The following is a 25,436-nucleotide window of genomic DNA, read 5'->3' on the forward strand; positions in this document are numbered from 1 at the left end:
GTGTACGCATAGGGAAGAGGTCTTATAACAAATTCAGGTTTATTGATAAGGGGTTATTCACAGTTTCTAATGTATCGTGCATTAGTTGTAAATTACAGTTTTCAAGAAAAAGTTCTATTTCACTTAAGTTGCTCCATTTTTTGGCATAAAGGATTTCATACAATGTTATAATTTTAAAAATGTAATAATTTATTTAGTGATAACTTTTTTAATTTCTAACATTGGTAATTTGGATCCTTCCTCCTTCATGACCAACCTAAAAGAGGCTATCAATTATTGACCTTTTATTTATTTAGTTACTGTTAATTTTGTATTGTTTTGTTTTTGAGACCGAGTCCCACTGTGTTTCCCAGGCTGGAGGGCAGTGGTAGGATCATGGCTACTGCAGCCTCAATCTCCCAGTCTCAAGTCTTCCTCCCACCTCAGCCTCCTGAGTAGCGAAGACTATAGGCATGCACCATCATGCCTGGCTAGTTGTTTTAAAAAACTTTTTGTAAAGGCAGGGTTTTGCCACATTGCCCAGGCTGGTCTTGAACTCTGGGGCTCCAGCAATTCTCCTGCCTTGGCCTCCCAAACTGCTGGGGTTATGAAGAGTAAGCCATCATGCCTGGCCTGATCTTTTCTTTAGCTTTGTGAATAATTGCTATTGGTTGTCTATTTATTTCACGGATCTCTTTTATTATTTGTATTATTTTCTTTGTTCTTATTGAGTGTTTATTTTTCTCTGGTTATACAAATGTTTAATATTTTATAAGTATTTAAAATATTAAAGTCATAGAATTTCCCTCAAGTCTTCATTTAGATACATCTCAAAAATCTTGAAATGTTTCATTTTTATCGTTTATTTCAAAATATCTTCTTGTTTCTTTCGGGATTTCTTCTTTGAGTCATGAATCATTTTAAAGTATGTTATTTAATGACCAATGTTTGGATTTGTTTGATTTTTAAAAAACATATCTTTGGGCCAATCATTTGTATATTTTGCAGTTTGTTATCTGATATTAACCTAGTTAGTCCAGTCTGCTTATGTTTTATATAAATATATATATATATATATATATATATATATGATACTATTCTTTTATTCATTTCCTTTCAATGTACCTGTGTCTTTACATTTAAAATGTGTCTTTTGTAAAATAGAAATTAGTTTGATCCTAATTTTTGGTGCATTCCAATCATCTCTGATTTTTAATAGCAATGTTAACATTAACACTGAATGTTAGGGTTATTCCTTTTTAATAGATTAACTTTCAATGTTAATATTAACATTCCTATTAACATTACATTAAATGTTATGGTTAGTATGGTTGGAATTATTTCATTTCTGTTTATCTCCTCAGTTATTAACCTTTTTCCTTTGAACTTTGACTTACTTTATTTATTTTTCACTTTACCTACTGGCTTCTTATTAATCTGTTAACTTTGTAACAATGACTCCGTTATATTTAATTTTCATTTCAGAGATTGTAGCATATACTTACAAATATTAAGTTATTGTTTATAGTTAATATCATGCCATTTTATGTAAAATACAAATACATTGCAGTAAGTTCACTTACATATATGACTTATTTGTACAAAGTTGTCATATATATATATATATATATATATATACACACACAACTATATACATATTAATCCTATGATGCATGACTATAATTTTGTCTTTAAACATTTATATGTATCTTACATGAAAATATAATGTTTCAGTTTATTCATTTATTTATCATTTCTTAGCTCTCCCTTTTTGTTAGAGGTTCTGTTTTGCATGTGTTGTAATTTCGTTCAGACTGAAGAACTTATACCAATTTTTGTGGTATAGATCTGTGACAAAAATTTACCTCAGTTTTACTTTATCTGCAAGTCTTTATTTTGTCTTCCTTCCTGAAGGCTATTTTGCTGTATATAAAATTCTGAGTTCACTGGTTTTCTGTATTTTTTAAGAAAAGATGATGATTGATGACGTTCTCCTCTCTCCTGGCCCAGCCTCTAATGCAATGTTAACAGTCATGTAAATTTCTGTCCCCAGTATGTGTCTCATTGTCCTTTTCTTTCTGGTTCAGAGATTTTGTCTTTATTTCTGAAACTCTTTAATCTGACAGTGATGTGCAAAGGACTGACTTTCTTCATATATATGCTGCTTGATGATTGCTGAACTTCTTGAAATTATAACTTATGCCTTTCACCAAATTGGGTTAATTTTCTGCTACTACTTTTCTGTTTTTTTCTATGACACCCTTTCCCCACTTTCTCACACTCCACTTATCAGTATGTTATACCTTTGATATAATCTACATGGCTCTGAAGCTCTACTTTTTTTTTTTCTGACCCTTTTTCAGGTTAATTTCTATTGATCTCTCATTCAGTTTGTCAACTCTTTCTTTTATCAATTGTGTTCTTATTTTAAGTATGTCCAGTAAAACTTTTATCTAGGTATTTTTCAGTTATAAGATTTTCAATTTGTTTTTTTAAATATAGCTTCCATTTATCTGCCACAGTTGTACATTTTTGCATGTACTGCAAATATACTCTCTCTGACTTTGCTAAGTATCGTTATAGTAGCTGCCTTAAAAGTCTTATCTATAATTTCAACTTCTACATTAACTTGAGATAAGTCTCTACTGATCATGCTTTCTCTTGACAGTAATTCAATGTTTTATGTTTCTTCATTGTGTAAATTTAAATTATGAACAATTTGAACATTATATGAAAGAGGCTCTGAATTCTGTTATTCTGCTGAAAAGTTCTGATATTTTCATTTTATTTGGAGATGAACTTTGCTGGATTTAAACTGCAAATTCTGTCTTTTAGATGGCAGCTCAAATTATAGTTCACTTGCTTCATTCTTAGCAGGGCTGCTTTTAATCTATCCCTCACATGTCACAGTTCAGGAATAATTCTGAATTTGAGACTGAGTTTATTTACAGAACTGAGGATTCTCCTTGCTCTCATTTTTTTTCCCATGAGAGAGTAGGAAGAATCCTCCTTTCTGTAAACAATTACTGTGTTCTGTGTACATTGTCGTACTCTGAATACTCCAAACTCTGTTATATGGCTTTTCAAATCAGAACAACAGTAGTTTTCGAGCAGAGTTTTATCCATCCTCTATAAGGCAGACTTCAGCCTGACCTCATGCTAAATGCTATAAAACTGGAAAGCTCATCTCATGCTGTGCCTTCTTCTGTTTCTCAGGCTGTGCCTTCTTCCCTCTGCCTCTTTCCCTTTCCCTAAGGATGCTGACATCCCTTCAGAGTCTGCCTGCTTTTGCTCAGTACCTAGATCCTTTAGGTACTTTCTTTACATATCTTATCTAGAACTAAATAATTATACATCAAATGTCTGTCTGATAGTAGCTTATTCAGCCATAGCAGAAGCGAAATACTGTATTTCATTCATTTTAAACATTAGTACAGCATTTTTTTGACCATTCTTAATATTCCAAATACTATCTTAGAAACCAGGAGATACAAATAAATGAAAATGAAAAAGCCCCTTTCCTAAGGTAGTTACAAGTAACCTGATAGACTGACATGAAATACATTGGGATGAACAAACGATATTGGTACGCCAAATTGGACATGTTTTCTATTTATGTACACCCATTAATCTAAGAGTAATATTTAAAATTTGGAATATTTGGAGTCAAAACAGCAGCAACTATAACAAAAAATAAAACTAAACCAAGAACATGTAATAGCAGCCACATACGTGGTCCATATAGCCTTGAATGCTTATTATCTTCGCCTATACAGAAAAGGTTTGCTGCCCTCTAAAATAAATAATAAAAATGTGGCAAACATGAAAATGAACATCTTTGGAAGTGTGAAACATATCTTAGGAAGGAATCTCAAAATCTGATTGATGGAATCAGGAAGTGTATTTTGGACTGATTTTTGAAGAATCTAGGAGTTTCTTATGTTTAGGTTGGTATCAAAAAGTGGCCATGAGTAATCCAAAAAGATGTTAAAGAAAAATTATTCAGTGACAGTTGTTAAAGCACTGTAAGGCAGGCTTTATTCAGGTCCATCACTATAGACATAGAGACCACTGCAATGGTAGGGTCTTGCCACGGGGGAGACAGACTGATTGGGCTCAATTCCCAATACAACATTGCTAATATGAATTTATTATAATTAATACATTGCTTTTATTTAAATATGTAGCTGTTAGGTTATTCCATACTAAGACATGTTCATCACATATATCTTATGATGTCTTATATTTGTCACATATATTAATGCATGTATTGTGCATTAATTTTGGTCTCAGATTTTTGCTTAGATAACATTTTCTCCAAGTTATTTAAGAAATGGTACTTTGCTAAAGCTGCCAGAATTTATTTTCTAGGTTTTCTATAGTCTTTATGAACCATTATATTTAGGAAGAAAGGCTTTTTCTATCAGTGGGCTTGATTTTGCTTTACTATTTTTAGTAGAAGAGGATCTTAATGAGATTTAGAAGCAACCTGGACACTTCTCCATCACATTGTTGGTTTTATCTGTCAGATTTTTAAATGAACAAATCTCACCACCTCTCTGCCCTCTTTTTCAGGGAGTTCCTAGGCTCAAATTACAGTGAAACATTCTACTCCATGAAAGGAGAAGCATTCACCAGGCATCCTCAGATCATGGTATCTTATGGAACATTCCTATGTCTCTTCTCTAAAAGTAGTATTTCCTAATGTGATTTAGAGACCCTGTTCTAGCCGTACAAGCTGATCTAAAAAGTACTACATCAGAAGTAAGTTCTGAATTGCTTACTCTAACTGAAAAATTGTAGAGTAAAAAATATAATCCTGTGGACCCTAAAGGAAGCTGCTTACTGCCTAACAGGCAAATCTGTAACTAATGTATCTTTCTTTTCCTAAGCTGATTTCTATACACTCAGTATGGTGTTAAGTCTAAAGAGGGTAAAGCAGGACACCAAAAATATAAGGAACCGTATGAGACTGTGATCAAGCTAAATGAATAAAATCCGAAGCTATGAAACAACTTTAAAATCTCCATTAATTGATTCTTATGTGATTCTCACCACCTTGCCCAGTTTTTCTGATGCACCAACGTTGAGGTCTTTTCTTCAATCCTCAAATGACTTTTTATTCATTTATTATTATTGTTCCATTAATTTTAATAAAATATATTTACAGATTTTATTTTTATACCCCCAATGCTTTTTCTAAAACTTGTCCTCTGTTACCTTCTGCCAAGAACATTACATTTTTTTTTTTACCAAAAGTATGCATTTTAAAATGTATTTCCTCCTTTTAAAGGAACTGTCAGCTTCTATGAGAGCTAAGTCTTTATGCAATCTTCAAAACAGGACAAGAGGAAAACTGGGTAACATTCTTCTCTGCAGGGAGTGGGTTATTTGTGAGGGTGTGAGTCCCTGGAGGGCCATAAAAAATGTCATTCATAGGCAGGATTTGAACAGATGGAAATAATAGGAAAAATAATTACCTGATTGGACTACCATGGGCAGACCATCAAGTAGGCAGTAACAAAGACACCAACTTGATTGAAGCAGAGAGGCAGGAGAGAAAGGCATTAGGGGAGCTGGTTGGAGAGGGAGACCTAGTTTTTTTTTTTTTTTTTTTTTTTTGAGACGGAGTTTCGCCCTTGTTACCCAGGCTGGAGTGCAATGGCGCGATCTCGGCTCACCACAACCTCCGCCTCCTGGGCTCAGGCAATTCTCCTGCCTCAGCCTCCTGAGTAGCTGGGATTACAGGCACGTGCCACCACGCCCAGCTAATTTTTTGCACTTTTAGTAGAGACGGGGTTTCACCATGTTGACCAGGATGGTCTCGATCTCTCGACCTTGTGATCCACCCGCCTCGGCCTCCCAAAGGGGAGACCTAGTTTTAACGATAATCAAGCATTTGGCTTAATTTCAGGGGCAACTGGGAAAAATTATATTATCACAGAAAGGTTACTACGGTAAAAATTTTATGGTGGATTAAGAAGTCATATTTCTAAGAAGAAGGGCCACATTTCTAAAACTACTGTCATCACTAATAGACTATTTAATTTTTAGGGTAAAAATCTATACTTTGCTTTACACAAAATAATCGCATAATTAAGGTAAAAGGTTTCTGGAGCAGGCTCAAATATTTCCAAATAAAAGAATTTAATGAATAGATGCATAAACAAATATCAATGCAATTTGTCAAAATAAAATGCTGATAAATTCTAAACAGAAAATATTTATATATTAAATTTGCATAATATCAATATTTGTATGTAAAGTAATAGAGTCTTCTATTTTAGGATCACTGTTTTTACCAAGGATCCATAGTACACGAATATGATTCAGCTGCAAGTATCAGTACGTGTAATGGTCTAAGGTAATGCAGAATATCTTTCTTTGTTCTTTATTAGTTTTCCTATGGATTTGCAAAGAAATTAACTTTGTTGATTTGGTTTTATCAATCCTGGTATGTAGAAAAATTCATGAGACAAAAGCTATTGTGGATTTTTATGAGTTTTAGCTCTAGCCTGTGATTTATGTTTTGACAAAGAGATGTCTAATGCATAGTCCTGAACAAGATAAGCTTTGCAGTACATGAATAAGGAATTCATATTTGGAAGATTACTGAAAATCATTTAGTCTGGACTCTCATTTTGCAGTCAGGGTATTGACTGAAATTAGAGACTTTCTCCTGAATATTCCATTTGCTAGTGATAAAACTGAGTATAAAATCCAGGTCTTTTTAATGCGAATTTTCTAAATTCCCATTATACAATAATGCTTGACTCGTTCAAGTTTTTACTAAATCAAACTGTGCTTACAATCTCTTGAAAGTAAAAAAACAGAAGCATGGGCAAAGAAGGACAATATGGAAAGGCAAAGAGTAGGACAAGAAGGAAGTTCTGTCTTTAATTATGAGAAATTTACTTGAATAGTTCTTAGTACTTTCAAGAATGAGAACCCCCTTTAATGAGACAATTATCACATATTAGTATGTTTACTTTCATAAATTTACTTTCATATTTATCCCATGTCAAGATAGACACAGAAATTCACAAAATTTTTGCAATAACTCCTAAGTGGTTCACAACCACCAGTGGAACTTGCTGCTCTACCTGTACTCAAAGCAGATACTGGATGGTTAAACTTCTGAAAATCTAGTAAGTTGACTCTTAGAAAAAAGATACTGATTCAGTCAAAGGTTACGTATCATCACATTTCCTTAGCAATAAAAGCACCCTCCTGCATGTTCATGAAGTACTGATTTTGTAGTTTCTCTTTCATGAAGAGACAAAGTCAATAAAATAAAATAGAGTAGTTACAGACCTTGAACAGACATTGTGTTCCCAATTTCTACAGGGGATTCTTCAGAGTAAATGACCAAAGATACCTCATTGAACCAGTGAAATATTCAGATGAGGGAGAACATTTGGTGTTCAAATATAACCCAAGGGTGCCTTTTGTTGCCAATTATTCCTGTATGGAGCTTAATTTTACCAGGAAAACTGTTCCAGAGGATACTGAATCTAAAGGAGACTACAAAATGAAAGTGAGTAATTTATTACTAAATCATCTTCACCCCAATTCAAACACTTTTTATTTTCTTGATGATGCCTAGGGACAAAGTATGAGTCTAGCTAATGAAATCTAATTGCTACTTTGAGTCTGGCACTTCATCTACTACTTGAAATTTGAAAACTTTTGTTTTTTCTTACCTATGTAAAAAGTGTTTATTTCATAGAGTAAATCTCAGTTTGTTTCATCAGTTTCCAAAAAAGGTGATTCTACAATCCTACATGTAGATTGAAAGCATTGGGGCTCTAAGTGGTTGGATATAATGAAATTTTTAATGTCCTAAAACCTAATCTAGGGATACTGTCTTTCCTTGTCTTCCCTGCCATTTTTTGCATTTATTGATGAACAGCCACGTTCTTCCCTTCTTATCATCCAAATGTTTTAACAGTTAAGGACAATTAAGGATAAAACAAGTTCAGTTTTTGGTGGGATGATGGCATACATGTACTCCTTGGGGCTTTAGGCTTTTCTATATAACAAATCCATATCCCCTTAAATTCCTAGTGGATGTTAGACTGTAAGCTACATGGTTGCTTTTCTTCTTCATATGTCCATGATTCATACAGTGTCTGAAACATACTGGATGTCAAATGAATGTTTCTTGATTGAATAAATCAACAAATAAATGATTACTTAGTCCATAGAAAAATGGTCTCGCCAAATCTTTGAACAATTTACCTCTGGCTTGTCCTCAGAAAATACGCATGTACCTCAGTGCATGCATACTTAAAGCTGAACACTTAGAAGAATTTCCTGGTATTAGTGTTTTATAGAAATAAAAGATCAGCCAGGTGAGGTGGCTCAAGTCTGTAATCTCAGCACTTTGGGAGGCTGAGGTAGGTAGATCATTTGAGGTCAGGAGTTCGAGACCAGTCTGGTTAACATGATGAAAGCCCGTCTCTGCTAAAAATACAAAAAAAAAAAAAAAAAAAAATGGCCAGGTGATAGTGACATGCACCTGTAATTCCAGCTACTTGGGAGGCTAAGGCAGAAGAATCAGTTGAACCCAGGAGGTAGAGATTGCAGCAAACCAAGATCGTGCCACTGCACTCCAGTCTGGGTGACAAAGTGAACGCTGTCTCAAAATAAAAATAAAAAATCAAACAAAAGATCTACGATAACAAAATTTATACGTGTTTCCTTGGAATTGAGACTACTGCAAATTTCAAGGTTGGGAGAAATGCAGTCAGTCCTATTAGTGCAGCTGATGTTTTAACTCTCAGGTACAGTTGGATATTTTCACATGAGCTTACTAATGAAGCATTTACTCAGTAAGTGGAAAAAAAAAAACCCTAAATGTTAAAGTATGTGTTTATGATTATCTACAACTCTTATTTGATCTGAAAAGCTAAACAAAGCAGTACAAAAAAGAGCTAATGCATGCTGGGCTTAATACCTAGCTGATGGGTTGATAGGTACAGGAAACCACCATAGCACATGTTTACCTGTGTAACAAACCCACACATCCTGCACATGGGCCCTGGAAATTAAAAAATTAAATTTTAAAAAAAGAAACGTAAAAAAGAAAGTCAAATAGGAAACGTTGTTTCAATAATAATAAAATCTAGTCTATAGGACCCCATGTTTAATTATATAGATCTCATTTAGATAAATTCATACAATTTTTATATATTCATGTGCCTTCCCTTTTTGTGTCAATAATATTAACATTTCTTACCATGAGAATATTAGGGTTTTTCTTTCCAACTTAAAGGGTTAAGATAAAAAGTATTAATTATATGTCACTGAATTTTCCTTAAACTTACAGGGCATCTACAATGAAAAGTATGTTGAATTGTTCATTGTTGCTGATGATACTGTGGTAAGTTTTCAACTGAACATTTTTCTCTTTATTCTTCCTTGTAGAACTTGTAGGTATGATTCTAGCATAGAAAAAAAGGTATTCTAATCAGAGCTCCAATCTAGGCTCAAAGTCCTATTTTTAGCTTTCCAAAACAGACACACATAAGAAACTGTGGGGCTCTTTGCCCAATAGCAGACTGACCCAAAATAGAACATCCCTCCCCATTAAGAACATACAGAAATGCTGAACGACATATAAAATGCTGAAAACATTTTAGCAAACTATTGTTAAGCTCAAAAGAAAAAGTGGAAAATCTCCAAGTACTAAAAACGAAGAAGAAAATCTCTATCAGAACAGTAAGTAAAATTCAAAAGCTTGGTGATCCCGATATATAGAATACAAAAAGAGACAAGAAATTAAACCTCATGAGAAGAAAACACTGAAATTTGGAAATGAGTCCTCTGCATCATTCTCAGAGTCATAAAAGGCTGCTCATCTCAGAAAAGGGAACTAGAAATGTGCCGCATAAACTGCAAGAGGTGAAGGAAAATTTCTGTCTTCCTGTAGCCATGAGCAGGTAAAATGTTACACAGGGGAAAACAAATCCCCTGTTTGTGTTATGCACAGATGTGCGACATGAAATTATATATTTATACAGATGCAGAATTGCCAAGCAAATTTTTAAATATAAAAACTTATTAGAGGCTTGCAAAACTGCTAGAGGTCAAGTCAAAAATGCCCTAAAATGACTTTTTAATAATCCAAGATAAAATAAGCCACATGAGGAAGAGTCAACCAACTTAAAGAAAAGGAGAATAAGCTCACCAGGAGCTGTAAATCATCCAGTGATATTTCAGACTATGCTGTAACATTACATTACATGTTTAAAGTTATTAAAGATGTAAAGATGAACAAAAATGACATAAAATAATTAGAAAAGACTGGACAAAAGGGCAGGCATACTTGTTTTAACATTTATAAAAGGAAAAATTATATACCGTTGAAAAAATTAAACAGAAGATTAGACACACGTGAAGAAAGAATTAGTGAACTGAAGAATGGAGGAGTTAGAGAAACCACCATTTCTCCAGAGAAATAAAAAGTTGGAAACTGTAAAAGAGAACATAAGAGACATCAGTTCAGAATACAAAGTTTATGAAAAGTGAGTGAGATTGACTGGATGACAGATGACAAATGAGAGACAATTCTTGAGAATTTTCTAGAAGTAAAGAAATAAGTAAATCAGATAACATTGTAGAAAAATGTCTGAATATCAAAGACAAAGAAAAAAATCTTTAAAAATCAACTGTAAGAAGGGATAGATTGTCTATAAGTAAACCACAAACAGAGCATATGTTTTAAACAAAAGAAGACATAGGTTTCTAAAACAATATGTTCAAACAGTTAATGTAAGATGTTGTAGAATTTAAATTGAGTACTAAAATAACAGGCAAGGATAATAGGTTGGGAGGAAAAAAAATCATACTTAAAATGTTAAACAGAATTTTAGATTAGGAATGTAAAGGTAGTCACAATTTAACACTTTGTAAGTAAGGTATGAGTGTTAAATTTTAATAATGATATATGTGTAATTAAAGACTAAGAAGAGGTTATCAAAATTTTAACTTGGATACTAAGGAGAGAGGTTGCTTGGTGTGACTTTAGTTGCATTAAAATGGGCTTTATGTGTATAGCTCTTACACATGCTGCTTTAATAGTGTCAAAATATTTAAGGGCTTCTTTATTTAGAGACGCTCCTATGGTAAATCATCCATTTTCATTTGACAAATAGTTAATGAACACTCAATATGCTAGATTCTGAGTATTGATGATATATATGATAGCCAAATAAAAAGGGCAGCAAAGGTCAGGTGCGGTGGCTCACATCTGTAATACCAGAAGTTTGGGAAGTCAAGGTAGAAAGATTGCTTAAGACCAGGAGTTTGAGACCAGCCTGGGCAACAGAGAAAGACCCCATAAATACAAGAAAAGAAAAAAAAAAATAGCTGGGTGTGGTGGCGTATACCTGTGATCCCAGCCACATGGGAGGGTGAGACAGGAGGATCACTTGGGCTCAGGAGGTTAAGGCTACAATGAGCCATGTTCACCCCACCTTACTCCAGCCTGAGTGATAGAGCAAGACCTAGTCCCAAGGAACAACAAACAACAGAAAGGGCAAGAAATCAAGAGAAGGATAGAAAATTAGAGCATTCCAGTCGTATAAAATAAGGAAACCAAAAGTAGTCCTTGGAAACAAGTTGAGATGCTTACATATCTCGAAGATAGTGAGGAATTCTCAGCAGGAAAGCTAAATGAGGATATAGATGATACTCTCAGAGCTGCCAAGTTGAAAAAAAAAAGAACAGGACACAGATGTCTGAATCCTGGGAAACACCTACCATTGAATAAAGATTTGGCAATAAAGTGCAAAGCTCACATCTAATCATTCCACCTTCCTCTTCTCTGGTTAAAAATCACTGATTGACAAAGTACCTGATCTTTGTGATCCCTCAGATAGCCTCTGAATCTTTCTCCATGGTGAATTTTAGACAGTGAATTCTTATCAATCAATCAATAGAAATTCTGTTGGGAAACGTATTTATCATCCAGCATTTAAGGAGATAATGGGAATGCGCAATAAAATAATAGGAGTGTACGGAGTAATAGAAACCAAGAAATTAAGAAATTTATTGAAACAGAAAATGGTCAACATTAAACGTGGACAAGATGACCATAAAGGAAAATATATTTGCAATGTATTTGATAATTAAGAGAATATTCGTGGGTCATTAAGAATAGTTTCAATAGAGTAGTGTCTGTTATAATCAGAGTGTAGTAGGTTGAGTAGGTGGGAGATAAAAATTGAAGAGATTCTAAAGTTATATCTTAGCGGTATTTAGATATTTAAGATAATAGGAGAGCAATGGAAGGGTAACAAGTAGACACTTGCAGGATTCAGGAAAGGCAGGTTAATTTCTTGTTTCTATTATGGAAAACGTTTGACCATTTGAATTTATTCCTACAGGCACCTTATGCTATTATTAAGTACATTTGATCAAGTCTAAATTGATAATTGATACGAGATCCCAATGGTACAAAAATGGAATCCAGTTATAAGGCAAGAACAAAAGTCAGAACAGATAAAACATTAAAGTCTGGTTTGCTCTCTTATCTACTTCCTGGAGGGAAGAGATAGCTACAGTTTCCTGTCCCTCTTCAGCACATCTCCAGCTCCAGTGGGGCTTTTTTTTTTTTTTTTTTTAAACTACATATTCCTTTTTTTGTGAACACCAAGGACACAGAAGGGCTAATAAAGTTGCTGTTCTATGCCATATATTGATTGTTTTGTAGCTTCAATACGTTTATGTCATCAACATGGTAACAACGGACTTCGAAAAACACTAATCGGTTGATTTAATTACATAAATTAGTGTAACATAGTATGATGTAACTTGTAAACAAAGTTAGAAAGAAAAGCTTGAAGTAATACTAAGCCTAAACATGTCTTTAGAAGGGCTGTATTTAGTTACCTCATATCAAAAATGTATTTAAGTTGCCTGGATTTTAGCTGAATGAAAGGAGTTCTCTTTCTTCATTAAGCCAATGATTTTTTTTCTAATGATGAATGAAGTGTTTTGGCGAGCTTTTATGCAACTCCTATTATTAATGAATGTTAATATGGTATTTATATTTCCAGTATCGCAGGAATAGTCATCCTCATGATAAACTAAGGAACCGAATTTGGGGAATGGTCAATTTTGTCAACATGGTAAGCTTTGATGTGGTTTTTGAATCAAGCCAAAAATACAAGTGCAAAGAACCTTTTATCACAGATCTCTGCTGGACAATTGTAGTCATCTGATATTAAGGCAATATAAACTACAGATATGCACCAAGTAAACTAATAAGCCAAAATCCACTAGAAAAAATAATAACCCCAGTTCCGAATTTTCAGTTTTCTATGTAAATGACATTTAATATTGAAAAAAGTTTCAAAACTTGGTCTATAATTACAAAATTTATGAAGCAATGTACAAAGAATATGAATATCAATCACTATAAACCAAATCTCACTACTTTAAATCACTGCTCTGTTGACTTGTATAATGAAAAGTCTTTTAAGCTGTAATTTATTGTCCATGGTTTGGCACGGTAAGTGGGGTAACTGTTTCAGTAAAATGTATTAAAATGCTCAATTTGTCTAAATTAGAATAAAGTATATAACCCTTTTGTAAAAACTGAATTTCAATACTTTTTTTTTGCTCACTCATTCTAAGACCACTGCAGCCCAAATAGGAGGATAAAGAGCTGTAAAGAAAAATAAGAAAAAGCTGTAAAGAAGGCCTCTGTAGGCCAATGGTTATTAATTCACCAGTTGAGGGACATTTGTTTGCAGTTTTTGATAGGATTTTCTATAGATACCAATTATGTCAAGTTGGTTGATAGTGTTTTTCAGATATACATAAAACAGTAAATACAATGGATTTAAATATTTGTATACAGTTGTATGTGCAAATTAAAATTTATTTTTTGTAAATAACTAAGAAGTAGGAATACTGGACCATATGGAAGTGTGTGCTTCTTTAGCTGTTTCCCACACATTCTGACATACTTTATTTTAAATTTTCATCCAACTAAAAATATTTCTAAAGTGCCTTGTAGCTTTCTCTGATTCAGTGGCTATATGTAAGTGTGTTTTTAAACTTTTAAATATTTGGGAATTTATTATATTTATTTATGTTAATTGAGCCCTCATTTTTACTCTTTGAGAATTAGAGATTATGATTTTTTAAATTTCAATTGTTTAAAATTTGAGTTTTTTTTCCTGGCTCAGAATCTGGTCTAGCATGGTAAATATGCATGTGTACCTGAAAAATAAAAAAGAGTATTTCACTATTGCTTTGTTAGAGTTTTCTATAGATATCAAGTATGTCGAGTTGGTTGATAGTGCTTTTCAGATCTCTATATTTATACTAATTTTCTATTTTATAACAATTACTAAGATAAGGGTGTTGAATTCTCCAACTATAATGGTGATTTTGTCTCTGTCCTTTCATTGTTATCAGCTTTTGCTTTCTGTATTTCAAAGCTCTGTTGATTAGTGGCAAATGCATTTAGAATCACTATGCCTTCTAAGAGAATTGACCATTTTGTCAGTGTGCAAGGCCCTTTTTTAGCCTTTGTAAATATTCTTTGTTCTTAAGCCTACTTTATCTGATTAATACAGCCACCTACTGGAGCTTTTTTTTTTTTTTTTTATTTGTGCTTACATCTTTGGCTATCTTTTTACTTTTACCTGTATCTTTATAGATAAATTTCTTGTAGATAGCATATTTTTTTCTTTGCCAAATCTGATGATCTCTATATTTTAACTGGTATATTTGGTCAACTTACATTTAATATAACTGTTGACATAATTGGGTTAAAATCTATAATTTTGTTACTTATTTTTACTTATTCAATATTCTTCATGTCTCTTATCCTTTGTCCTGCCTGCTTTCAGATTATTTTTTATGATTTATTCTACTCCCACCATTGGTTTTTAAAAACTATTTTTAGTGTTTAAATATGAGTGCAATATATGTCTAAAAATACATTAACTTCAAATAGTGTTATACCACTACCCATGTAGAAGTATCTTGTAAAAAATTTACTCCAATTTATCCAATCCACCTTTGGTGCTAATATATATACATATATATTTATATAAAATATATAATATATTATATATATAATTTATTATATATATAATTTATTATATATAATTTATCATATATAGGATATTATATATAACATAGATAATATAGATAATATAGAAATTATTTATATGATATATATTAGATAAATTATATATATGTTATATTATATATAATTTATATATGTAAATTATGTATATTATATATAAAATTTATCTAATATATATTATATAAAATATTTCATATATAATTTATCCAATCCACCTTTACTGCTAATATATATATTTTATATTATATTATATATATTTTTTCAGGGCCGAGAAGAATAAGGATGCATATCACAGGCTCCAGAATAGATCTGAGGTCAGAGTTTGACTAGATATCTAACTTCAGGAGAGTTTAAAAGGCACCTAATTCTCATGATTATGAAATGACTTTTTTGGGCTCTATTGACACATGGAATTCAGTATATTCATATCCTGTAGGTTAAAAAAAGTAGAATATTAACACAAGGTTATTGCTTTAGGAATGATATGAGTATCACACTTTGTATTGACTAGTTACATTGCCTAGTAACTTTGTATGGATGATCTTTCCATTTCTGTTCATTCTGTGTTCATAGTTTATCATTCACTTTCTTTCAAACTACTTGTACTGACTATTGTGGAATATAACACTGATACAACACATATTCCTTTCTCTCAAAATTCTCATAATAATGACAAGAACTCGGATTTCTTTTGTCCCGGCATAAAAGTATCTATCACCCAGGTGTTTACAGATCAGGTAGGAATTGGTGTGAGGTTTATAGGCTACAACTATTTCTGCCTTCTTAGAACAACATTCTCAGATTTTTTTTTTAAAAGGCAGCTACAAAAATCAAGCGTAAAGATCAAACACAGCAGCTAAGCTAAGTTTTTGAAAACAAATACCAGCTTTCTAACCCTGCCACAGAATAAACACTTGGGCTAAAGAATGAAGGTGAGAACACATGGACACAGGGAGGGGAGCATCACACACTGGGGTCTGTTGGGGGGAAACAGGGGAGGGACAGCGAGGGGTTGGGAGTTGGGGAGAGATAGCATGGGGAGAAATGCCAGATATAGGTGATGGGGAGGAAGGCAGCAAATCACACTGCCATGAGTGTACCTATGCAACAATCTTGCATGTTCTTCACATGTACCCCAAAACCTAAAATGCAATAAAATAAAGAATTAAGGTGAGTAAGGAGCACTCACACCACCTTCCACTGTCAGTAAATTCACTCTTTTAGGCCAGTTCTAACCTCAGAACTTTAACAAATTCTTCCAGCACATCCTGAGACGGTGCCTGTAAGACTTAGGATAGTTCAAGGAAGCAGACCTTTCTGATCAAGTTTTATTGTTGACCAGAAAATTCATCAGGTATTCTGGGCAATACACTCTGTGCTCCATTTTGATGCATCTAGTCGTAAAATAAGGCTTTCACTATCTACTTATGTATCTCACACGTTCAAGTTACTGTTTTTGGGGAAACATAAAGGAATATAGTAATGAAGAAGAATCTTTCTAGCAACTTGACTTTGTGAAAAATGATTTTTTTAACAGATTTATAAAACCTTAAACATCCATGTGACGTTGGTTGGTGTTGAAATATGGACACATGGAGATAAAATAGAACTACATTCAAATATAGAAACTACCTTGTTGCATTTTTCAGCTTGGCAAGAAAGGATTCTTAAAGCAAGGAAGGATTTTGATCATGTTCTATTACTCAGGTTGGTGACTGCTCTATTTCCTTGCAGATTTTAGGTGGATTATTACAATAGAAAACAAAAAATGAACAGAAAAAAAACAAACTTTTTAAGCAATTGACTTTTGGGTAGTACATAAGGACAAAATGCTATTTGTAGCTATACGGAAAATTTCCAACAAAGTACAGTGGTTTATACCTTTAATCCCAACATTTTATGAAACCAAAGTGGGAAGATTGCTTTAGCCTAGGAGTTCAAGACCAGTCCGAGGCAACATACCAGACCCTATCTGTACAAAAAAATTAAAAATTAGCTGAGCATGGTAGCATGCACCTGTGGTACCAGCTACTTGGGAGGCTCAGTCTAGAGGATCTCTTGAATCCAGGAGGTTAAGGCTACCATGAGCTGTGATTGTGCTACTGCACTCCAGCCTGAGTGACAAAGAGAAATCCTGTCTCAATAAATAAATAAAGAGGAAGTTTTCAAGTGGACTACTTCATAATCTTTCTAAAATTAATACTAGAAAAGAAAAATTCTAATATATTCATATTGCTTGGTAGGCTGAACATGCCATTAGGTAAACAAAGCACTTTCAGAATCTATTTACATTTCTTATCAGCATCCAGTGCTAACTACTCCCACCCTCCCAATGTTGTACCATTCTAATATTCTACCAAAATCTGCCTTTTTGGGAAAGCACTTCACTTTCTGGACATTCCCCTCATCGAAATCTCCCTACCTGGTGACCGGTCCTTCAATACCGTCTTCTCTACTGTATAATTGAACAGGAACCTTATCTGATAAGTGAAACCTGTCACTGCTTTAATATGCCCAAGTAAAAGTGTAATTTTGTCTAGACTACTCCATCTTTAATTTCTTTAAAAAGGGGACTTTTTAATTATTTTTGTTATTCAAGATACCTAGTAAAGTACTTCACCCAGAGGAAAAGGATAGGTAATTATGGAACTGAATCTAATATGACCTAGTATTTAGCGCAGTCCTGTAATCCTAAAGAATGCTAAATTGTGGAAGAACTACTTTGGAGCAATGCCATCTTTTAGCATTCCTTCTGATGTCCTTAAAGCTACTGTATTAGAATAGTATCCATTTTTCCTACTTTATGTACCCATAATACTGGTATTTCCCCTAAGGTCTGCAAACCCAGCCTGCTAATCTATTATTATCTAATTGTTGGCTTTCACTATGAATTCAAAAACCTGAAGTTTCCAATATCTGTAGTCAGAAGTCAGATTCAGTCCTTTGGCAGATTAATGAGAGTGAATCAGACCTCCAAGTAATGTAATTTCTGGTTTTTATATCTGGGATGGCCCACAGCATGTATCTCCAAAGGTATAGTTGTGCCTGGGCTTGGACTTCAATATTCATGCATTAGCATACCCCAAAATCATGGGGAATGGAGAATAGCAAAGTATCACCATAAATTTCAGAGTGGGTAAGATTAACTACTTTGTCCTCTCCTTATACATGTATTTTTAAATAATTAATAAAACCAATAATATTTTGAATGGGTTTAAGTAGAAAACTGTTTTAACTTTCTTAGAATATCTCCTATTCTAACCAGTAGCTTCTCATATCAACAGGATGCCTGCAAGTAAGGAGATAGGGTGAAATGCTACTAAACAGCCAATTAAGCATCATGTTTGGGACTTCTTACATGTTAAGTTTCTTGGGTATCTTCCCTTCTGTATTTACTTAGATATAGAAGTGGCAAGACAGTATATATGGCGTTATCATGGTATTACTTGACTTAAAGTTACTGAAATAGTTAGTTTCAAATACTGATGGTCAAATATTGATGCCTTAAGTGTAGGAAGAGAAACATTTCAATGATAAAAAAAAAATATGGAGCGTATCTTAACCAAAAAGTAAAGACTGAAAGGGGTCATCTAATCTGACCACCTTTCTTGTCTTTGAGTTCCATTACATTCCAGGTATGGCCCTTTAGCCTTTAAAAGGCTCTTTTTAAAGTGGTTCAACTCTAAATACCATTCCTGAAATCAAATCAAATTTGGATTTCTATAATATAAATATCTACATTTGTCTTTTCAAGTAATCCAACGCCAGTTCTCATTTTGTCTGACAACTCCTTTAAATGTTTTATTATAGCTATCAAATCCTACCTGAGTTTCTATTGTTGACTAAGTCTTAATGTTTTTCAATCACAGCTAATCAATCATGGTGTTAAGTCCATTCACTGTGTTTCTTATTTTTTTCCTTCCAAGCACTTTTAAACTTCATTCATTAATTAATTTCCCATCTTGTAAGTGATTTCATCCAAAGCTGAGGGCAGAGTAGACTAGAGACAGGTAAAATAGGATTTCAATTTTTTTTGATTTGTATTTTTTTGTTTTTGTTTCATACCTTTCTATAATGTCAGCTTAAGATTGCACTGGCTTTTTCAATACCTTTAATATCCCACAGATTAAAGATGAGCTCAGTGTTAACTAAGGTCAGCCTCAATTCCAAAACTCCAAAAAGAAGAAGGCATGTTCACATGCAAAAGCACTAGCATTGTTGGGGTTCACTGCAATTTGATCTTTGTGTTAACTAAACTATGAACTCAGATTGAAGAGTATATTTGCATCTTTTTCATAGTGGGAAGTGGCTCTACACACATGTGCAAGGAATTTCTTATCCAGGGGGTATGTGCCTGCCCTATTATTCCTCCAGTGTCGTTAAGGTGGGCTGTGTTTTATTTATATTACCTAATCAAAAATGTTTGAATAAAATTTCTGTAATGTCCTGAGTTCCATGGAAAGAGATCATGTGTGCATTTTCTCATATATACTCACGGAGATATGTCACAAATAGACTGTTTTGTTTTCTTTATTAAATGAGTAAAAATTTCTCATTAAAAGTTATACATAAATATTGAAGGTAAACTAGTTTTGTTCAGAGTTTGGAAGGATGGCATAGCACAGATCAGCACGCAATGATTAGCAAAGCTCTTTTGCATATGACATATGCTATTTATAAGGACAAATAATGTCCACAATAGTTGATGGCTCATTTAGCAAGTGAGGATAATTGTTCTTGTGCTGTTAATGAGAAACGTAAACCACTTCATAAATCATTTCAAGACAGGCTTTCAATTTACTTTTAGAAAGCATAAGACCTATAAACTGTTGACTCTGTTTATGTGATCCTTTCCAAAGTCTCTAAGCTTCCAGTAAATGTTGTCCAAGTAAACCCATCTGAGAAATTCCTGAAAACATTAAGGTTTCTATTTATTTCCTTTATGTTGCTGCCTAGTCGTTGCTATGCCTTTTCTGGTATTAAGACCAAAAACTTAAAATCTAGTACTTATTTAAATGACCACATGACTTATTTATTATATAGCTGTTTTTATGCTTATACATTTTCCTATGGTATTTCAGTAACATAAGTTTTGAATCATAAAATCAACTTAATCTGATATATGCTGTTAGATTATGCTACTTAGATTATGATATGATAACTGCTCCATGACACATGTTAAACTTTGTGTAAGATGAGATGGCCAAATTTGGTATGTTTTATTAGCTTTATAGTAATCTGATAACCTACTTCTTTTTGGAAATTAATTTTTTATTAAAATAGAAATTAAAAGATTTAACAAGGAATTCTTCCACGGATTTGATATCTCTGACATTTAAGTTTTTCTCATAATAGAAACTTCTTCTTTAAGATTGTATAGCCTTGTTATGCCATGTGAGACTATAAATTGAAAATGAGAACCTCACATGTTTTTATTTGTATCGAATTTGAATATCTAGTACAAAGAGGACAATCAATATTATTTCTTGTATTGCATAGGATATTTATTTCAGTGCATTCTGGCTGTTTTAACAAAATGTCATGAATGAATGACTAAGAAACAATAGAGATTTTGTTTCTCACAGTTCCAGAGGCTAGGAAGTCCAAGATCAAGGCCTTAGCAGATTGGGCGTCTGGTGAAGCCTCTCTGGCTCATAGTTGACACCTTCTAGCTCTGTCCTGACATGGTAGAAGGAGCAGGGGATCTCATTCAAGCCTCTTTTATAAGGCCATTAATCCCACTTATGAGGGCTCTGCCCCCATGACTTAATGACTGTCCAAAGACTTCACCTCCTATTGTCATCACCTTGAGGTTAGTTTTATTCCTTCAACATCTGAATTTTGAAGAGGTAAAAGCCACAGCAACATTAGCTAACACTTTTTAGCTATTTTTGAGTTTCTATAAATATAACAATGACTATTACTAAGCCACAAAGAAAGAAACTCAAAATGTTAGAGCTACAGGTACTTAAAAAGTCACTTTCTTGGCTTTATTATATAATTAAACAAAATGAGCTACAGGGGACAGAAGTAATTCAGTCCATGCCTTTTTAAATAGGTACCGGTTAACTAGGAGCTAGAAACCAGGTCTTTCAACCACTAGTTTGAAGCACTATGTAATACAGTGTGCTGTCTTTCAAAAATTTCTAAGGCAATTGTTTGTTTGTTTGTCTGTTTGTTTGTTTTTTAATCAGGATCTTTTACCTGATATAAATATAGTTGCAAACAGAATGGCCCATCAATTGGGGCACAACCTCGGGATGCAGCATGATGAGTTCCCATGCACCTGTCCCTCAGGAAAATGTGTGATGGACAGTGATGGAAGGTGAGGTTCAAACAATATAGAGAATACACTTAAATATTTCAGAAATGGATTTCGAGTCAAAATCCATTATTCCAGGATATGTTGCTATGCCATGCAATTTCCTAAAAAATCTGTACATAATAAACTAAGTATGGGAGTTTTCCTTCTGAAGCTAAATCTTGCCAACTGGTAGTGTGTCTCTCTGGTGATACCGTGAGAAAAATTCCAAAACTCTTTCTAGATGCATTGCAAAAGTATACCATGAACAATTAGTACCAATCACTACTAACGCAATTAGGGGAGAAATAGACTCTGTATGCCTTGTTTTGTCATCTTTTCTATAAGCTGTAATGTCTTCTTTCACGTCTTTACTCAAATGTTTGTTCCACCAAAGTTTGCTCTGGCCCCCCAATCTAGAGCACACGTATATCCTGGCATTTCAACTCCCACTCCTTGTGTTTTTTGTCTTCTCCTTAGTACTTACTACTATCTAGCATATTCTCTGTTTTATGCATTTAGCTTATTTGTAATTTTACTCTTCTGCTAGAATAAAAGCTAGTCCCCCAAGGTCAGAGGATTTTATCTGTTTGGATCACTGTTACATCACCATTGTACTAGAAAAGTCCCAAGCCATATTAGATACACCAGAAATAGTTACAGAATAAATGAATGTCCAGCATTCCCCACTGTACTGCAAATTACCATGCAGTCAGGTTCTAAGTCTTGCATAACTCTGAATTCCTTCATAGCAGGTATACATAAAGCATTGTATATAGTAAGAAAAGTTTCTTAAAGACCAATGCTTCCAAACATAGATTAAATGAAGTAAAGTGGCTAGCACACCCAAATGTGATGACTGGCACAGAGTAAGAACTCAGTAATTAATATTTAGCTTTATGTTATTATTTACATAATTAGTAATATTTTCCAGAGTCCTACCATCTCAGTATAATGAAATCAAGATTCTAAAGTTCTACTGTATTTAATTATTAAGTCAATAAAAATGTTAAGGGAGTCAAAAGAAAAGGAATATGGAAGGGAGATATATTTCATTTTAAAAAGTATACCACATTCTTAAGGATATGCGTATGATTAAATACACCGTTTGTCTTAACAAATTTACAGAGAACCACTTTGTGCCAGGCACTGTGTTAACTAGTGTTTTGTTTTGTTTTGTTTTTAAATCTCACATGATACAATTATTGCTTTGAGATGCTTGTAATCTAGTAGGGATGATAAACAAGTACATAGGTTATTTCAAGGAGACCAAATTAAAGAGGATATAGAAGCAGTAAACATAGAAAATCAGGCTATAATGTGGGCTTCAGGAAGGATTTGCTGGAAGTTGTACAGCCAAGATATTTTTACTACAATAGCATGGGTTAGCTGTGTTTTGAGAAGGTATTTTTTATAATAAAGAACCCAGTTACTTACATTTACATTGGTTCTTTCTAAATGCTTCATAAAATGCTCACAGCTGCTGTACCACTCTGTGTGGATATGATTAATCTTTATTTTACCTCATTCTATCTCTAGCATTCCTGCACTAAAATTCAGTAAATGCAGCCAAGACCAATACCAGAAATACCTGAAGGATTACAAGCCAACATGCATGCTCAACATTCCATTTCCTTACAATTTCGATGACTTCCAATACTGTGGAAACAAGAAGGTGGATGAGGGTGAAGAGTGTGACTGTGGTACTAGTCAGGTATGCACAAATGATGTGATCTTTAAATTGCTAAGTTTATGACCAGGTAGAACCTAGGCAGATTGCAGCCATTAATCAAATCAACCACAGTGTTCCTTGTGAAGCTTTTTAAAATTTTGCTTTCCATTTTTATTTTATAAAACAAATTATTGGTGCAGTCTCATTCCAAGGCTTCTTATCAAGTCATAAATCATGGGTAGTGACCTTGCTACAGCATCACCTTTCCTGTTTCCTGTTTATATGTAATTGGTTCTGCTTTTGAGAGGGCCCATAGGTGTCTTTAAGTCTGATCTCTCCTGCACAGTTGGAATCTGCTCTACAAAATCTCTTACTCCATCAAGTTTTATTTACTAACTTAGGAGGCAAAGCTGTATCACAGTTGGACAGCTCCAACTGTATTAGAAAACTCTTTCTTAGTAGAGCAGAAACCTTTTTCTTAATAGAGCAGAAACCTTCTACTGTTTCATGTATTTATTGTAGTTTTGGTCTCTGGAGCATTTAGGAAAAGCCCTTGAGGCAAATTTGAAAGTAGTTCTTGATGTGCTTTTCCCCAACATAGAAGCTATTTGTTTTAAGAGCTTATCACATAGGTGTGTGTTCTAGACAACTGCCTCTCAAATTAATAAGTGCTGATGAATCACCAGAGGACACTGTTAAAATATGGACTCAGATTGAGTAAATATGGAGTGGTGCTCAGATTCTGCACACCTACCTAGCTGCAGGTTACACTGATGTTGCTGGCCAGAAGACCACAATTTTGATATCTACAGTCTAGATAATGCACAATTCAAGGACTGTCAGAGACTCCATAATCAGACTGGGGACAGTGACCTGTCCAAAGGGCATAAGAATGTCTTCAAATATCTTAGCTTAAATGTAATGAGGTGCTTAATTTTGGAAACAAATCCTCCAGTCCATATGTATTCTTTGAAATGGTTCCATGAATTCATTCTTAGATGTGAGGTACTTTATCTAGCCAGACTCCATTTTCTTTGAGGTTTTAATTTTGTTTGAGAAAACAGGGCATAAGTTACTGTTTTGATGCTATTTAATGATACATCAAAAAATAAAAGTGAGCCAGAAACACCTGGCAGCTTGAGCAAAAGGTAAAATCAGATCTTCAGCAGCTGAACTGTCTCACATCACACTTCAGTACAGGGAAGCGGTAAGACCCTTCAAGGAAATGGGGACCATTAGGATAGTAGAAGATTACAAATGTTGGACTCCCTAATTCTGTCAATGAGAAGCCATTACATGTAGTGTACTGAATAGCACGAGGGAAGGAGACACAGGGAAAGTCCCAAACAGCAGTTCCAAACAGTAATCTTTATGTATACACCATAGCCAACAATCATGCATTAGTACTTAAGTCTAGCAGATTACACAGAAGCACAGCTAATTAACTCTTCAAACAGGAGTCAAAGCACACACCAACTTCTCATCTTTCTTTTGTGATTATTGCCAGGAGTGTACTAATCCTTGCTGTGATGCACACACGTGTGTACTGAAGCCAGGATTTACTTGTGCAGACGGAGAATGCTGTGAATCTTGTCAGGTAAGCTCGTGACAAGGTCTGCATTGCCAGGAGAAGTGTTTTTTTTCAGTTTAAGAATATGTAGGATCCAAGAGTTAGCTAACCATTGGAGAACCCTGCACCATTGATTCCAGAATGAAGCTAGGCTTGCAAGTACCCAACAGAGATTCCTGTGAGATACTCCAACATCTGAGCATTGAGCTGTGCTGTGGCCTGGGGAGTGGAGAAACTTCAAGTAGCAATTAGAATTTTAGGAGGGAAGTCAAATGACCAACTCTTTCCTTGCTCCTTTGTAAATGATCACCAATCTGTTTAACCTTAGCTGAGAGGGTAGGTGAACTCCCAAGTGGGAGCTAAAAGGGAAAGGGTTTTTTTTGTTGTTGTTGTTTTTTAGGATTGGAAAGTGATAGTGGCTAGTAAGCAGAGAAACGTTCCTAAGGAAGACAACTGGAAGCCCCAATGGCTCTGTCCTCGGGTTTATTGATGCTTCTTTCACCCAATATGTTGTAAACTCCTAAAGAAAACAAACATGTCTTATGCATCTTCAAATTCGTCTAGAACCCAGCGTAATCAAATTCATATTGCAAGGCTGAATGAGAGATTATCTCTGTGCAGTTCCCTCCAACAGTGAAAGCCAGGGTATTTTTCTCCAGCTCATATGCAGGAATTTGATTCACTGAGACTGGAGATTTCCTCATCATAGGCAGGGGTTCCCTGTTCCAGGTGGGCAGGGGGCAGGCAGGTTTTGTACTGGATCCCTTGGGACAAAGACAAGACAACAAAAATAAGAACACCT

The 25,436-nt window shown here is 34.1% G+C and overlaps 1 protein-coding gene and 1 long non-coding RNA gene across 2 annotated transcripts in view; one reads left to right on the forward strand and one right to left on the reverse strand.

The window, feature by feature from the left end:
- Positions 1 to 25,436, reverse strand: part of LOC141580869 (uncharacterized) — a 602,033-nt gene that overhangs the window by 171,717 nt on the left and 404,880 nt on the right. The gene's annotated exons all lie outside the window — the stretch shown is intronic.
- ADAM7 (ADAM metallopeptidase domain 7) overlaps positions 1 to 25,436 on the forward strand; it is a 77,374-nt gene that overhangs the window by 12,351 nt on the left and 39,587 nt on the right. The window contains exons 4-13 of the mRNA XM_074384310.1: positions 4,555 to 4,633; positions 6,267 to 6,343; positions 7,327 to 7,516; positions 9,311 to 9,364; positions 13,044 to 13,115; positions 16,629 to 16,798; positions 19,391 to 19,475; positions 21,286 to 21,416; positions 22,932 to 23,106; positions 24,572 to 24,661. Of these exons, the coding sequence (XP_074240411.1) occupies positions 4,555 to 4,633; positions 6,267 to 6,343; positions 7,327 to 7,516; positions 9,311 to 9,364; positions 13,044 to 13,115; positions 16,629 to 16,798; positions 19,391 to 19,475; positions 21,286 to 21,416; positions 22,932 to 23,106; positions 24,572 to 24,661 (1,123 nt within the window). The remainder of the gene's footprint in view (positions 1 to 4,554; positions 4,634 to 6,266; positions 6,344 to 7,326; positions 7,517 to 9,310; positions 9,365 to 13,043; positions 13,116 to 16,628; positions 16,799 to 19,390; positions 19,476 to 21,285; positions 21,417 to 22,931; positions 23,107 to 24,571; positions 24,662 to 25,436) is intronic.

This window comes from Saimiri boliviensis, chromosome 13 (assembly GCF_048565385.1).
Source record: "Saimiri boliviensis isolate mSaiBol1 chromosome 13, mSaiBol1.pri, whole genome shotgun sequence".
Taxonomy (NCBI): domain Eukaryota; kingdom Metazoa; phylum Chordata; class Mammalia; order Primates; family Cebidae; genus Saimiri; species Saimiri boliviensis.